General features: G+C 41.0%; 1 protein-coding gene across 9 annotated transcripts in view; it reads left to right on the forward strand.

The window, feature by feature from the left end:
• The window catches only part of lrba (LPS-responsive vesicle trafficking, beach and anchor containing), a 231251-nt gene that overhangs the window by 50129 nt on the left and 167254 nt on the right, over nucleotides 1-13868 (forward strand). For 8 of the 9 annotated variants that reach the window (XM_086032881.1, XM_086032886.1, XM_086032889.1 and 5 more), the window contains exons 22-29: nucleotides 2990-4039; nucleotides 4279-4463; nucleotides 5178-5331; nucleotides 6702-6882; nucleotides 10298-10401; nucleotides 10799-10906; nucleotides 11950-12091; nucleotides 13192-13552. In XM_086032881.1, coding sequence (XP_085889007.1) covers nucleotides 2990-4039; nucleotides 4279-4463; nucleotides 5178-5331; nucleotides 6702-6882; nucleotides 10298-10401; nucleotides 10799-10906; nucleotides 11950-12091; nucleotides 13192-13552 — 2285 coding nt within the window. The remainder of the gene's footprint in view (nucleotides 1-2989; nucleotides 4040-4278; nucleotides 4464-5177; nucleotides 5332-6701; nucleotides 6883-10297; nucleotides 10402-10798; nucleotides 10907-11949; nucleotides 12092-13191; nucleotides 13553-13868) is intronic. The other variant, XM_086032883.1, reaches the window with a different exon arrangement.

Below are 13868 nucleotides of genomic sequence, written 5' to 3' on the forward strand. Positions count from 1 at the left end.
ACAGTACTTTTCTTATTTAAACCAACCCCCAAAAATTCTAAAAAAGCAACTTTGATGCCAAAAAGAAAAAAATGTATGAAGATTGTGCTACATACTGACAATGGGTCTGATAAACGACAATGCTGACATCTGCTGGTGATTGGACGTCATTGCAACGCTTCCCAAGCCTGAAACTTTGTGATTAATTGCGTCAGAGCCTTGGGCATCAACTGCACACAAAAAACGCATTTCTCGAGTTAACTCGATGTTGGGGGTGTACTAGTAGATTATAAAAAATGATTTAAAACGATATAGGCATCAAATGAGTTAATATACTTTTAATATTATAGGCCACTCCTCGCTGACGTACTATGTAGCATACTGTAATTCATTTCCGCTTCCGGTTCTGTTTAGCGAGTAGATTTTCTCTCCACAGTCCAGGCACTTATTACTTTGCTTGCTATTTTGCAGTTCAAAGTTGGATGTTCTCCGCTTCAACGCGGTTCCAGCCAAACATCTGTGAAAAGTGGACTCAGTCACCCAAGCACTTAATTCCAGTGTTAATAGCGCTAGCTGTGTCAATCTTAGGTTAGCTTAACAATTTCCATGACTTCCCACTTCGTCAGAATGACATTTGTCAAAAATGTATAGCTTATTTGCCACAGGGGAGGCGATGATGACTGACTTGGAGCTACTCCGCAACGTGTTTAGCCGCAGCAGTAGCCACTCGAAGCTCGTTGCTGGCTAGCTGGTATAGCATAAGTAGCGCTGAGCTGTGCGTCAACCTCTGACCACATGCGGTGGGGAATGTGAGCGATGCAGCCCAGCGAAGCTTTTTGGAACGTCTCTGTGGTTGATTCTCAATTTTGCTAGTCAATGTGCTTTAATAAAATGCAAAATATAAATTTTGCCTCGGAAATTGCAATGCGAAACCGCTTACTTCGAGCCTTGTTTAGTGGAAGTGAGGCCTTAGATTCCAAGGTATAGTCATAACATTTGGCGTAATATATTTAAATGAATGTCATATTACATAGTATCGCATCATAACATGTCGTGCCTTCAATATCTATCACTGGATTAAGTAAATCAAATTTTCCAGGTTGCATTGTATTCAGTGTTGTATCAAGACCTTCCTTTGTACACTAAGATTTTACTTAATACATTAAAATGAATTGTATTGTCTCTTACAGTATAGTATGCTTAATTTAAGTATAACTGGCTATCTTATCGTATATTATTGCATCGTACCACATCATATATCATCATATTCTATTATATCGTGTCATAGCAAACTGAACCAAACTTCTCAGTGGAAATAAGGCCCATCTTCCACTGTATACTCCGAACCACTGTCTAAATTTTCTTGTTACAACTGATGCTTTCAATCTTGCGTGGACCATCGTATCGGACGGTGTTGTATCGTGCCATACCAAATTGCACTCTTTAGTGAAAATAAGTTGTAGTAGGTAGTGGCTATTTCTACCTTATCACATTGCATTGATTTGCACCATATAGTCCGGTACACTCCCCCTTCTTCTTTATGCCTCATTACGATTGTGAATACCAACCACCCCTGCACCATTTAAGTCCAGCGCATTTGTGTACTGGTCTTACTGTATGTCCCACTCCACCCGACTGCATAATTTCCACAGCAACTGGAATGCAGCCTTTTAATTGCCTAACGTCCAATTAAGGGCAAACTAATGGCATTGCGGCTCTGAAGTCCAGGGGAGAACGATGAAGAGCGGGGTGAGGGGGGGCTGGAACAACAACAACTGCTGCTGCACTCGAGAGGCAGCTATGGATTAGTATTCACTGCTTCCCACTACAGAAGATTAATGAGCAACCTTGTAGCAGGCTAATTTAGAACAATAAGCCCTAATTAATTACAAACAATCAGCCTCGCTTTCTCCCCAGCTTTACTTTCTTCTCATTCCAATTACTCACCTTCTTTCTCCTCCTCTGGTTCCGGTTTTAGTATTTTTTTTTGTTTTTTAGCCGTCGAAGCCTCTCTCATTCCCTGCTGTCCAAATAGCCTTAGGTAAAAAAGCTGCAAAGTGGGTCTAGTTTCACTCAAGAACCCCCAACCCCCCCCTCTCAACCCAGCCCCCCTTCCACCACTATCTTTGACTTTCTGTCCTGCAGCCCCAGTGATTAATGCGAGGTCTTGTATTAGGCGTGGTAGGATTTGCCAATGCCGGACACGCACTCCGCACTGCTCGCAGACGTGCGCTAATAGCATCTGTCGCTAATCTATGACTGCTTACAAGTGCGACTTCTTCCTCAAATGCCACCGCAAACCATTGTGGTTATGGACGAGCAATCTGGTCCATCCAATGCTATCTGATGCAAGCCAGACTGATAGGGGTTAATAGGTCTTAAGTAGCCGCATGTATAAGAGAGGGGAGGGTTTTTAACATGGCACTGTTAGCCTCAAATACTATTGAATCAATACTAGAATGCTTCTCCGTAGAGAGCGGTAAAACTGGTAAAAATTCTCGGGACAGTCCCGAACAAATGAGGGAACATTTAAGGGTCCTTCTCACATTTTTGGGAACTTTTTTTTCTGTCAGAATCTTGCTGGTAAACAAATTTACAGTTATGATAAACATGGTAGCTTTTAGAAAAATATAAGGTGCAATGGACCAAATTTGTGACAAATCAGGTTTCATTGTTTTAAGCCATTTCCACCAATGCTTTACAATATTGATCCGAACCTAATCTCCCTGTCAAGTAAAATGAGACCTTAACTTTGCCTCTGTACTCAGAACATTTTAGTTAATACATTACATTAATATTGAACCATACCATATCATATCTTAATTTCCATCACAGGATTGTTAAGTGTATCTATCGATTATATCATATCTTATTGTGTCTTATTTTATTGTGACATTGTGTTGTATTACATACTGTGGTGTTGTTCTCCATCTACTCTCATCTGGGCCATTCCTTTTGGTGGTTTTATATTCTTTTTATGGCAATGAGTATTTGGTTTGTGTATTTGCAGGTCACCTTTGAGCAGCACAAGGAGCACCTGTCCCGTATGTTCCGCCAGTACCAGCGTCAGGAATCCACCGGGTCTCCCGACACCATCCGAACCGTCTCTGGAGTCAGCCAGAGCTCAGAAACTGCAGACTGTACCAACGGCCCCCCCTCTACCGTCATCGAGCTCACGGTGGATGAACTCTCCGCTGATGCTTCTGATCCACTGGAGGTGTCCGTTAATGTGTCCAAAGTGGTGGAAGATGAACATAGGCTGTCTCAAGAGGCTTCCAAAGAAGATGCTGGGATTCCAACCAACAACATAGAAGAACCGGGTGGAAAAACAGACCAACAGGAACCGGCAATTGAGATCGAGAAGGCAGATCCTCTGCCAGAAGCACCTCAGAGTGAGGTTCCTGTGCCAGTTGAGGGAGAAGTCGCTAAAGATGAAGACTCTACGAAGGAAGGAGTTGCCAAGGATGAGCCCAAGAATGACCAGGCGTCTCCAGAGTCTGCTGCACCTCTGGACAACAGCTTGCTGGGTGGTGCCTCAGTCTTCAATGAGGACTTGGTAGACGTGTCCTCCGTCAGCGACCCGATTGACGACAGCCAGGAGGAGTCGTCGTACGCCTCTGCTGCAACTGAAGAGGACACGGTTGGAAAAAGTGAAGGCCATGACATGAAGCAGGAAGTTGGTGAAATGCAGGAAGTTGCTTTAGAAGAAAACAATAAAGAAACCGGAGCTAAAGTGGTACCTGAGAGTGCGCAGACCTCCCGAGCACCTAAGACCCCTGGAGCAGATGTTGAAGAAGATACAACAAATACGCCACAAGAGGAACCCACTTCTCCTGACCAGCAGCCAACAGCACCCTCTGCAGGGCAGGAAATTCCGAAAGGGTTGGATTCCATCTCACCGAGTCAAGACACAACCGCCTCCGGGGAGGAATCGCCTTCTAGTGGCACCGTTAAAAGCACAGCTGGCCAGAAGTCCAAAGAAATCAAAATAGCTCGCCTGGATGTGGCCAATGTAGCATTAGACACGGAGAGACTGGAACTGAGGGAGGCACACTCAACAGTATGCATCTTTTTCTCAAATCTCCCCACTTTTTCTGTTGTTATTTACAACTTCTACACACTTATAAAGGGCTTGTTTACACTGTAGGTGCATTTTGGGAAATAGATGGCTCACAAAACATTAACTTGTCGTTTAATTTCACACTTAATGGGTGGGCAGACCCGCAAGATACCTAACTATTTGCACACAAGCAAAAAAGTCAACGTCTATGTGGTGTGTCGTTGTTGTGGTGTCGACAGGAGACAAGCCAAACGGCGATGACAGCAGCCGCCGGACTCTCGTCGGCCCAGTCCAAAGAGAGTGCCACCTCGGTGCCGCGTTCCACCATGTTCCGCATCCCGGAGTTCCGCTGGTCGCACATGCACCAGCGCCTCCTCACAGACCTGCTCTTTGCCATTGAGACGGACGTGCAAGCGTGGAGGAGGTAGGCCAGGCTTCTATTGGTAGGAACAAAAAACCCACTTGTATATGTTTTGTGTTCTTTGTGAAGTAAATGAATTTGACTGTATACAAAAACCATAGAAAGATGACCACTTGATGATAAAACATCATCAACATCGTGCTCCTTCTGCTGTCACACTTTGTGTACATTAGTGTACATTCTCTGGCCTAATTTGAAACCCTAACTCTTGTCTAAAACTAAAACCTAGGATTGAAATCCCCACTTGAAACTGGAACTGAGGCTTGGAACCGCGCCTTAAAACCTGATCCCAGGCTTGAAACACTAACTTGAAACCTTTGTTTGAAAGCCTAACCTTTACTTGAACATCTGCTTTGAAATCATAAACCTCATTTGAAACCGTAATTTGGAATCCCCAAAAAATGTTTGAAACCTTAACCTTGTCTTTTAAGTCTTATTGGAAACCCTAATCCAGGTTTGAGGACCTAATTTAAAAATCTAATTTCAAACTATAATTTGAAACAGTAACCCTATTTGGAAACAAATTTGAAACTGTAATCCAGGTTTAAAATACAGATCTTGAAACCCTAACCATTGTCTGGGACTGGAACCCAGGATTGAAATCCCAACTTCAAACCCTAACCCTTGCGTGAGACTGGAAAAGAGGACTGAAACGCTAATTTGAAAACCCAACCCTTTTCTGAAACTGAAATTTGGTGTATTCTTCTGTCTGTTCAGCCACTCCACCAAGACAGTCCTGGACTTCGTGAACAGCAGTGACAATGTGGTGTTTGTGCACAACAGCGTGCACCTCATCTCGCAGGTGGTGGACAACCTGGTCATGGCGTGCGGCGGCATTCTACCGCTGCTCTCCGCCGCTACCTCCTCCTCGGTAAGACAATGACACACGCGCGCACACACAAGAGGAAGTTATCCATCCACATTGACCTTTTGCCAGTCGCGTTTGCTTGCCGTTAGTCGATTCCTTAACATCGTTAGCTTGTTTTTTTTGTGTTGTCTGACCTCTCTTTTATGGGATGCTGTTCGTTTGTGTGACTTGGGCATTCAGATTTATTGTTGTTTCTAACTACATTTACAGCAACGTTCATGTAAAAATAGAGACAAGTGTGTTCTCTGCTTGCAAGATTAAGCACCTCCCCTCAAACAGATGCTTTCAGGAAATAGGGCCATTGATTTTACTCATGCCTGAAACATACTTGTAGTAGCAAAAACGTGATGAATTTGAAAAAAAAAAAAAAAAATGTAATTCAATTGTATTTCTAGATTATGATTCATGTCGTGAAGATTTAAATGAAATAAAATTACATTTAGTTAATTCACAAGTTTATGTAATTGAATTACTATATTTATTAGTGTAATAAACACTGTACCCTTATTTATTCTTAAATGAAGTTACCATATACGGTACATAAAATCACAACAATTTAATTTATTTCTTATTACCCGTAATTGTGGGGGCATACATTTATAATTTTCCACAAAATATGTTAAAATTAAATGTCAACAGTTTAATTTAATCATTGATTTTTGATTAATATAAAGAATATTTAGAATATAATAAGAATATCAACAATTTGACTAATACTTTTTCTAAATGAAAACGAAGAATCGTTACCTAATCGTCCTCTTAATTTACAATGAAAATAATTGTATTTGAAGTTATTACTTTTTTTTTTAATGTCTATTTCATCAAAACAAACCATTTACTGTCTAGGTTTTGATGACAATAGCAGACATTTTTTGACTTGAAATGAATTGTTCACATCCTAAATAAATGTCGACAGATTCTTCATTTTTTGTTTATTCAATGTGAGATTTAACTATTTCGGAGAAAAAATATTTAAATGGTATAAAATAAAAAATAATAACAATTTCTGTTGCAGTGATTTGAGCTATTTGCAATAAATAAATAATTAATTACGCATGCTAGTTTGTAATCCAGGGAAGATTTGTCAAAGTATTAAAAAATATATATTGTCATTGAATTGAAAAAATACGAGTTTTAAAAATAAATGTTATATAGTTTTACAAATAACAAAATAAAGGTAATAGAATGAATAAACAAAAAAAAAAAATCAAAGCTATGTCATGTTCCCCCAAGTAGTCAGCCACACCCCACGTAACTGCCGTTTAATACAGTCACTATTTATGATGGCCATTTTAGTTAGTAAACACATTGGAGTCTGCTTATGCTCCATTTCCCTGCTGCTTTCATATCTGTGGTGTGTGTTGTGCCTTCAGCACGAGCTCGAGAACATCGAGCCTTCTCAGGGCCTGACGATGGACGCCTCAGTGGCCTTCCTGCAGCGCCTCGTCAACCTCATGGACATTCTGGTCTTTGCCAGCTCGCTCAACTTCGCCGAGATTGAAGCAGAGAAGAACATGTCGTCGGGCGGCATCCTGCGACAGTGCCTCCGCCTTGGTATTGTCACTTCCTCACTTTCCATTTTTCTTTTTTTTTTCTTTTTGAAAATTGCCTTTGTGTGTATTCTCTCTGCTCTCCTTCCCTTATCTTGTTATTATAACCCTCACCGCATGGCAATGGTCGTAAAATGGTCACTATCGTGATGTAGTGATTTAAGCATAATGGTCTCGGCTGCGCTACTGCGCTGTGTAGACTGAAGCCCCCCCATTCACCCCTCAAATCCCCCCAGGCCATTTTCATATCTATTATTCCAGCCTGTTAAATATTCGAGAGAAATACATTCAACATGGACGTGCTCACTTGCAACACAAATATCCAACCCTAATCTTGTCTTAATCCCTGTTTGAAACACGAATGCTGCATAAAATTTATTTACGTTTATTAGGGGTGTGCATCTCTCCACAAAAGACGATTCGATGTGGTTTTTGATATGTTAGGTGCGAAACAATTCCAGGACGGTTCGATTTGAAAGTGGTACCATTCGGTTCAGTTTGACTCAGTGGGATTACGATTCGATTCGATATAGTATGTCTCAGTTCGATAGTGTATGATGCAATTACATTTTTGTTATTTTACACACATTTGAATGAATTTGTCAGTTCTGTAAATGTGCCAATTCCTTCTAAGATATAGCTCTCCAATAAAAGACGATTTGATACGTATCTCGATAAATTCAAAGTGGAACGATTCGATTTGGTTTGATTCGATGCACTCACACTTTTTAAATCAAAAAACGGTTTTCCGGTTCAAGCAGTTTTTTTGTTACACTCCTAATATTTATACATAACAACATAAGACAAAGATGATGGCATTAAAACATGCCACCATTCCCCCCCAAAAATAAATAGCAAAAAAAAAATCTGCTCTTTTTTTTCGTGTTAAATATTTTGTTAAATGTAAATATTAAAGAATAAAGTATTGTAAAACTGTCAAATGTTCTGCCTGTAATCCATACCTTTATTGTTGTAAGCACTAAGGCACCAAAAACAAGTTATTTTATTCATTGTATCTTTTTAAACTAATCGGCTGATTAATTGTTTATTGGAATTTTATTCTGCCAAATATCGGAATTGGCCTCAAAAAATCCACATTGGTCATGCCCTACTTGAAACCATACGTTGAAATTCTAACCCAGACTTGAAACGCCAACTCTAATTTAAAACCGTGTTTTGTAACCCTAAGTGCAGGATACAGTAATAAAAGCTTCTCACGTGCAACATTGTACTACAATAGCAACGAGTCACACAGCAATCTTGCAGGTCCAGTGTTGGAAAATCAGCAGCTGCATTTGTTATGAAATGAATATTTGATGAGGTATGTGCTTCCCATTGAAGGCGCCTAATCGGATTTGGGCAGAGTGTAACAAGGTTTTAGAGTCTACCAGCCCCCCTTCCCTCCTCCCCTCCTCTCGTACGTCTCCTTTTTACAAATGGCCGTATGAGAGAGTGGTCCTAATGGAAAAAGCCAGGCCATTTCCAGACGGAATAATTCCCTCCTTCGCTTTCCAAATGGCTGAAATTTGTCAGTTGTCAAGTAGCAGTAGCAGCGAGTGGGGGTTGTGGATTACAATAGATGACATTAGATGACATTAGATTACAAGTGTGCCACATGTGAAGTGAAGTTGCATCAGGGTAAGATGTTATTTGCCACAAAGGAGGGGAAAGTGTCTCTCACTGCCGACTCAGCGCGCACACACGCACATCCCCCCCCCCCACACCCACACACACCCACACACATGCGCAAGTGAGTATGTGTGTGCGTGATTACTTGTGTGATTCAAGAGCATGCCTTGCACTGTATGACCTTGGAGCAGGCACACCGAACCAGGCTGAGACTGTTGGCACCACCTGGCCACGCACGCACGCACTCGCACGTGCGCGCACACACACTCACTCACACACATTATTGATATACAGTAACTGGTTCTTCAACGATTGTTTCATTTGCTCATTCAACTGTCTCACTTTGAATACAATATACATTAGTAGGATTTCATTTTAAAACCAAATCGTATTACCGGTAATATTTTGACATTGGCACACATACAACAAAAGCATAAAAGAACATTATTTATACATATAAAGGTGGTGAGACTAATAATCCTACGTTTTAATCTTCAATGAAACTAATCTCTCTTTGATTTGTTCAAATTCTCAGTTGCGATGCTGACCTAACTGCAGGCAGGAAAGTAAAAACAACGTACTTACACAACAAACTGTACAATGTGATATATTTACATAACGCATTGCATTACATCATAGTACATGCAGGGCTCTAAACTAACTTTTTACACTGGTTGTACTGGTGTGCCCGACTTTTTTCCTTTAGTGCCGCAGCACAAAAGTTAGGTCCACCCAAATTTTCCACTGCATTACATTCAACACTGCACTTTTATAGGTTCACAAAACATGTCTTTTTAGGCAGTACTGACTGGAAAGTAGTTAGCTAACAATCGGATTATCATAAAGTTCTTTTTTTGAAGCACAGTTCTGCAAGACAGGTAACCTAACTCAAAGGTGTTGGCGCTTGAAGTGGTCTTTGTCAGAGTGTTGGTTATGACTTTTAAACATTTTGGGCTTTAACTAAACAGTCAAGAAGTTGTCAGTCCTTATCATCCGCAGCTTTTTCCACTCTGATACTGTATCTGATGACCACAGGTCACTCACCTATGCCTGTCACAGTAACACTTTTTTTTTTTTTTTTTTTTTTTTTTTGCATTACACTTTCCCCAAAACGATCATCATTTTATGTTACTGATATTATGATAGAGCATCTTTAATAGAGGATATCATTTTTCAGAGAAAATAACTTTGAATCTCTAGAAAGTTGACCATTGGTATTGAAATGTAGACCAATAAATAAAATATGGGAGATAAATGAAAAAAAAAAGAAGTATACCACACTCAGGCTCTGTTCACAAAAAAAAAAACTGCACTTAGGCAAATATTAAGCATGTGGTATAGAGAGTCACTCGTACCTTCCCCCCCGCACCTCGAAAGGTTCGCACTGCTGCAACTTTTTTTTTTTTTTGTAGGCATACCATTGAGAAATTAGGATGCCTGGGCGCCCAGATTGGTCTCAGTCTAGAACACTGACATGGTGGATTAAAGGATCCAAACCGGCCGTGTAAAATCAAATGCAGCAATTATGCACAGTATTCCTCAGAACTTTTTTTAAATGATATTGGAATGATTGAGGTGAGTTGTTATTTGTTGCAGAGTGTTTCAGTCGTTTAGGGCAAAACATTGAAAAGAGGATCGACCAAAAGTATTGCGGATTTGGGGAACGGAAAGCTTATTAAAACTTCTGGAACTCCAACACTTATTTGATACCGTGGAACCCACTAACTCAAAGCCGTAACCCTCATTCGGTTGTGAATTCCATCTTCAATCACCTCCCTTTCTTCTTGTAGTGTGCGCGATGGCGGTGAGAAACTGCCTGGAGTGTCAGCAGGCTCAGTTGAAGCTGAACAAAGAAGCAAACGCAGCCATTCCCGGCAAATCTGTGTCTGCACAGGCAAGTCATACCCAGGATATCTTCTTCCGCTCCTGTTTTTTTTTTTTTTTTTTCCATCTTTACAGTCACTTTCAGACCAGATTGAAGCTCTGCCCTTTCCTGCCCACTGACCACCGACCCCCAGGCATTATTGCATTAGCTCCATGCTTATTGTATTACCCCCTACCTTTGTCGTTGTTGTTGTGTTGATCTGATCCAGCGGCTTCCAGTAAAAGTCACGCTGTTCTTTCCCTGAACTGCCGCCGTGTGTGTGTTAAAGCTCATTCATAATGCAGCTGCTCTATAGAAAAGCCATTACCTTAAGGACGCCGTTCTCCCACCGGAAGAAATCCAAGCCCCTACCCGTGTATGTTTGTGTCTTGTCGATCAAATCAAATGTCTCTTTTGACTGGCGCAGAGCCCTGTGGATGCGGTGACGGGTGGGATGTCTCCCGTGCGCGACTTTGAGCGGCTGCTGCAGGACATGGACATTAACCGCCTCAGGGCTGTCGTCTTCCGGGATATTGTGAGTTATGGAAAGCATGCGCACACATGGTTATGTTCAGGTCAGTTGAGTACTGGTCAGCAGAGTTTGTGTTTTCACCAAGAGCCACAAACAACTAAAGCAACAATGTTCCAATTGATTTTACAGTCATTCTATTCAATAGGCCCATACAACCAGGAGAGCTAACTTGAAAAAAATTGTTCCTACTTTAAACTCTCATTTGGAACCTTAAATTTTTAATAGTCACATTCTTTTCCCTCAATATTGCAATTGCGATTTAATGTGCGATTATTTTTTTTCAAGGTCCTCTTCCCATGGATTTTTGAACAAACACAAGCAATAAATTAATTTGTATTAAAATATGATCAGATGTATTATGCTGTACATAAATGTTTTGTTTTTATAGGTTAGGCTTCCTAACTAACACCAAATGAACCACGGATTAAAGGAGATGTATCGTGCTGAATCAATGTGTTTGAGCTCTTAGCCACATTACAATGCTTCTTCCTCACCAAAAACACACCCTCAGTGGTGTTTTCTTCCATTCATCCGTCTTAAAGCATTCCTGCTCATTCCTCCTCTCTAAGCACCAGTCCCACCCGCTCCACGTCACAATGTGAGGATCCACCCCCGTACCGCCACTGCCGAGTGAAAACATGGACATGACATAACATGATACATCTCCTTGAATATGAAAGAGAGTATATTTATCCACTTCAGTTAGAGTTGTTAACTTATTAAAAACGTTGACTTGCTGTCTTTTAAATGTTCACAAAATTCTACAAAACAAGTGGTAAGTCATAAATCAGATCAGATTAAGAATTTCTCTTTCACTGTTTCGATTTCACTTGTGCTTAATATTGTATTTGAGCATACACTTGCTACTGGTCTCATTTTTGGTAAAATGATTCCACTCGCTCGGCTTCCTCAAAACTGTATGGCTTGATGGAAAAGGAACTTGAAAGGAGTCTTGTGACACTTTCCGTAGAACAAACAAACTGTACACACATATACACCCACACACGTGAATACAGGTGTTGTTTAGTATTTTTGTTTTGTTCCAGGAGGACAGTAAGCAGGCTCAGTTCTTGGCTCTGGCTGTGGTCTACTTCATCTCCGTCCTCATGGTGTCCAAGTACCGAGATATCCTGGAGCCTCACAACGACAACAAGCATCCCCAGCGATCGCAGTCGGCCCGCAGCACAGGTATAGGAGGCCCGTGTGAAAGCCTGATTTGAAATAGTAACCCTTTGTTTGAAAACCTGATCCAGGCTTGACGCCCATCTTTGAAAGCGTAGAACTGGAAGCCAGGTTGGAAAACCTAACTTGAAACCGTTATCCTGATTTCCTAACATTAGTTTCCTGCTCTAACACGGACTGGAAGCCCTAAATTGAAACGCAGGCTTGAAAGCTTACCTTATAGCCCTAAACTTGACTTGAAACTCCACTTTAAAAAACTACCCATGGCTTGAATCACAAATTTCAAACTCTAAGCCTGATTCGAAGCCTTCATATGAAACACCAACCCTTCTTTGATACCCTACACCATCGACCAACTGAAATGAAGCATTGAAATGAGAGTTTTGAGTTAATTCATTGATTAATTCATTAATCACATAGATAGGTTCAGTGCTTAAGAAGTTTAGTGTACATTTACGTATCATTGTTTCACGAAACATGAAATGTTGACGTGATAAACCCATAGATCTGTTTGCATCACTGCGGTAATCTGATTTATGAGTTACAGGCTTATGTTTACACCGCACTTGTTTGGTAGAATTGTGAGAAGTTGCCATCGTAATGAATGCTTACAAGACAGAATGTCAAAGTGTTTAGTTATTTAAAAACTCTTAACTGAAGTAGCTAAATAAGCTGTCTTTCTAATTAATTCATGGTTCATTTCCCTTTTTAGTGAAAACCTAACCTGTAAAACCTAAACATTTATGTATAATTCGTCTGATATTGTTGACTATAATGCAGATTAATTGATATATTGCTTGTGTTTATTTCAAAAATACATGGGAAGAGGACCTTAAAAAAATGGTATATTAAATCACGATCACGTTACTGAGGGAAACAAATTGCAATTCGATAATTTTTACTAAGTCATTTAGCCTTACGAGGCGGTCATCTGTGGCACCACTCGGATAGTGAATATAAGGTGATAGTATCAATTGAAACCCCAATCCCGGCTTTAGACACAGATTTGAAACAATAACCTGATTTTTTTATTTTTTTAAAGGTTAATTAACCTTTAATCACCCTTGTTATATAGACAACTAAATGAAAGATTATGTTCTGTATAGACAGCAGTGCCACTTCTGCCGGGCCAGAGTGTGAGAACGGTGTCTCCCTCCGCCGCTACGACTCTGGCATTGGCGATGAGCACGCCTCCATCACCGCGGCCAGTGAGGCAGAGACAACCTCCTCCGGCGGTGCTGGTCACGGCCCCGACGCAGTTTCGGAGGCTCTGTCCACGCTGTCCTCCGAGGTCAGACCCAACGATGCCAAGGGCAAGAACGTGAAGGACATCCTGCGCAGCCTGGTCAGCACGCCGTCCGACGACATCATGGTGGACCCCGGCCTGCTGCCGCCCGCTTTTCTGGGAAGCGTGGTGGGAGTGGGCGACGTTCCCAGGGATTCCTTGCAGATCCGATCTTTTGACAGGTGAGCGCATCTCCTGACACGAATCTTCCCATCAGAAATGCAGTAATACGAATAAGCCTCCGAGAACTAAAATGTGCTAACTCCATTTTGTTATTTTGTTGGTGAGTGATTTAGTTTTATGGCTGCAATCAAATTTGAGGGACGTAAAGTATATCTTGGTGGTTGATCTGGCAGTGATAACCTATTCTGCATATTTGTTTTTACAGAAATTGTAATTTTCCTCAGATGTTAGTTAATAACAAAACATCTTACACATCTATCACTATCAAGATGATGAATAACATTCTCTCTCTCTCTCTCTCTCTCTCTCTCTCTC

Source organism: Filicampus tigris, chromosome 6 (assembly GCF_054856515.1).
Source record: "Filicampus tigris isolate MCC_2025a chromosome 6, RoL_Ftig_1.0, whole genome shotgun sequence".
Lineage (NCBI taxonomy): Eukaryota > Metazoa > Chordata > Actinopteri > Syngnathiformes > Syngnathidae > Filicampus > Filicampus tigris.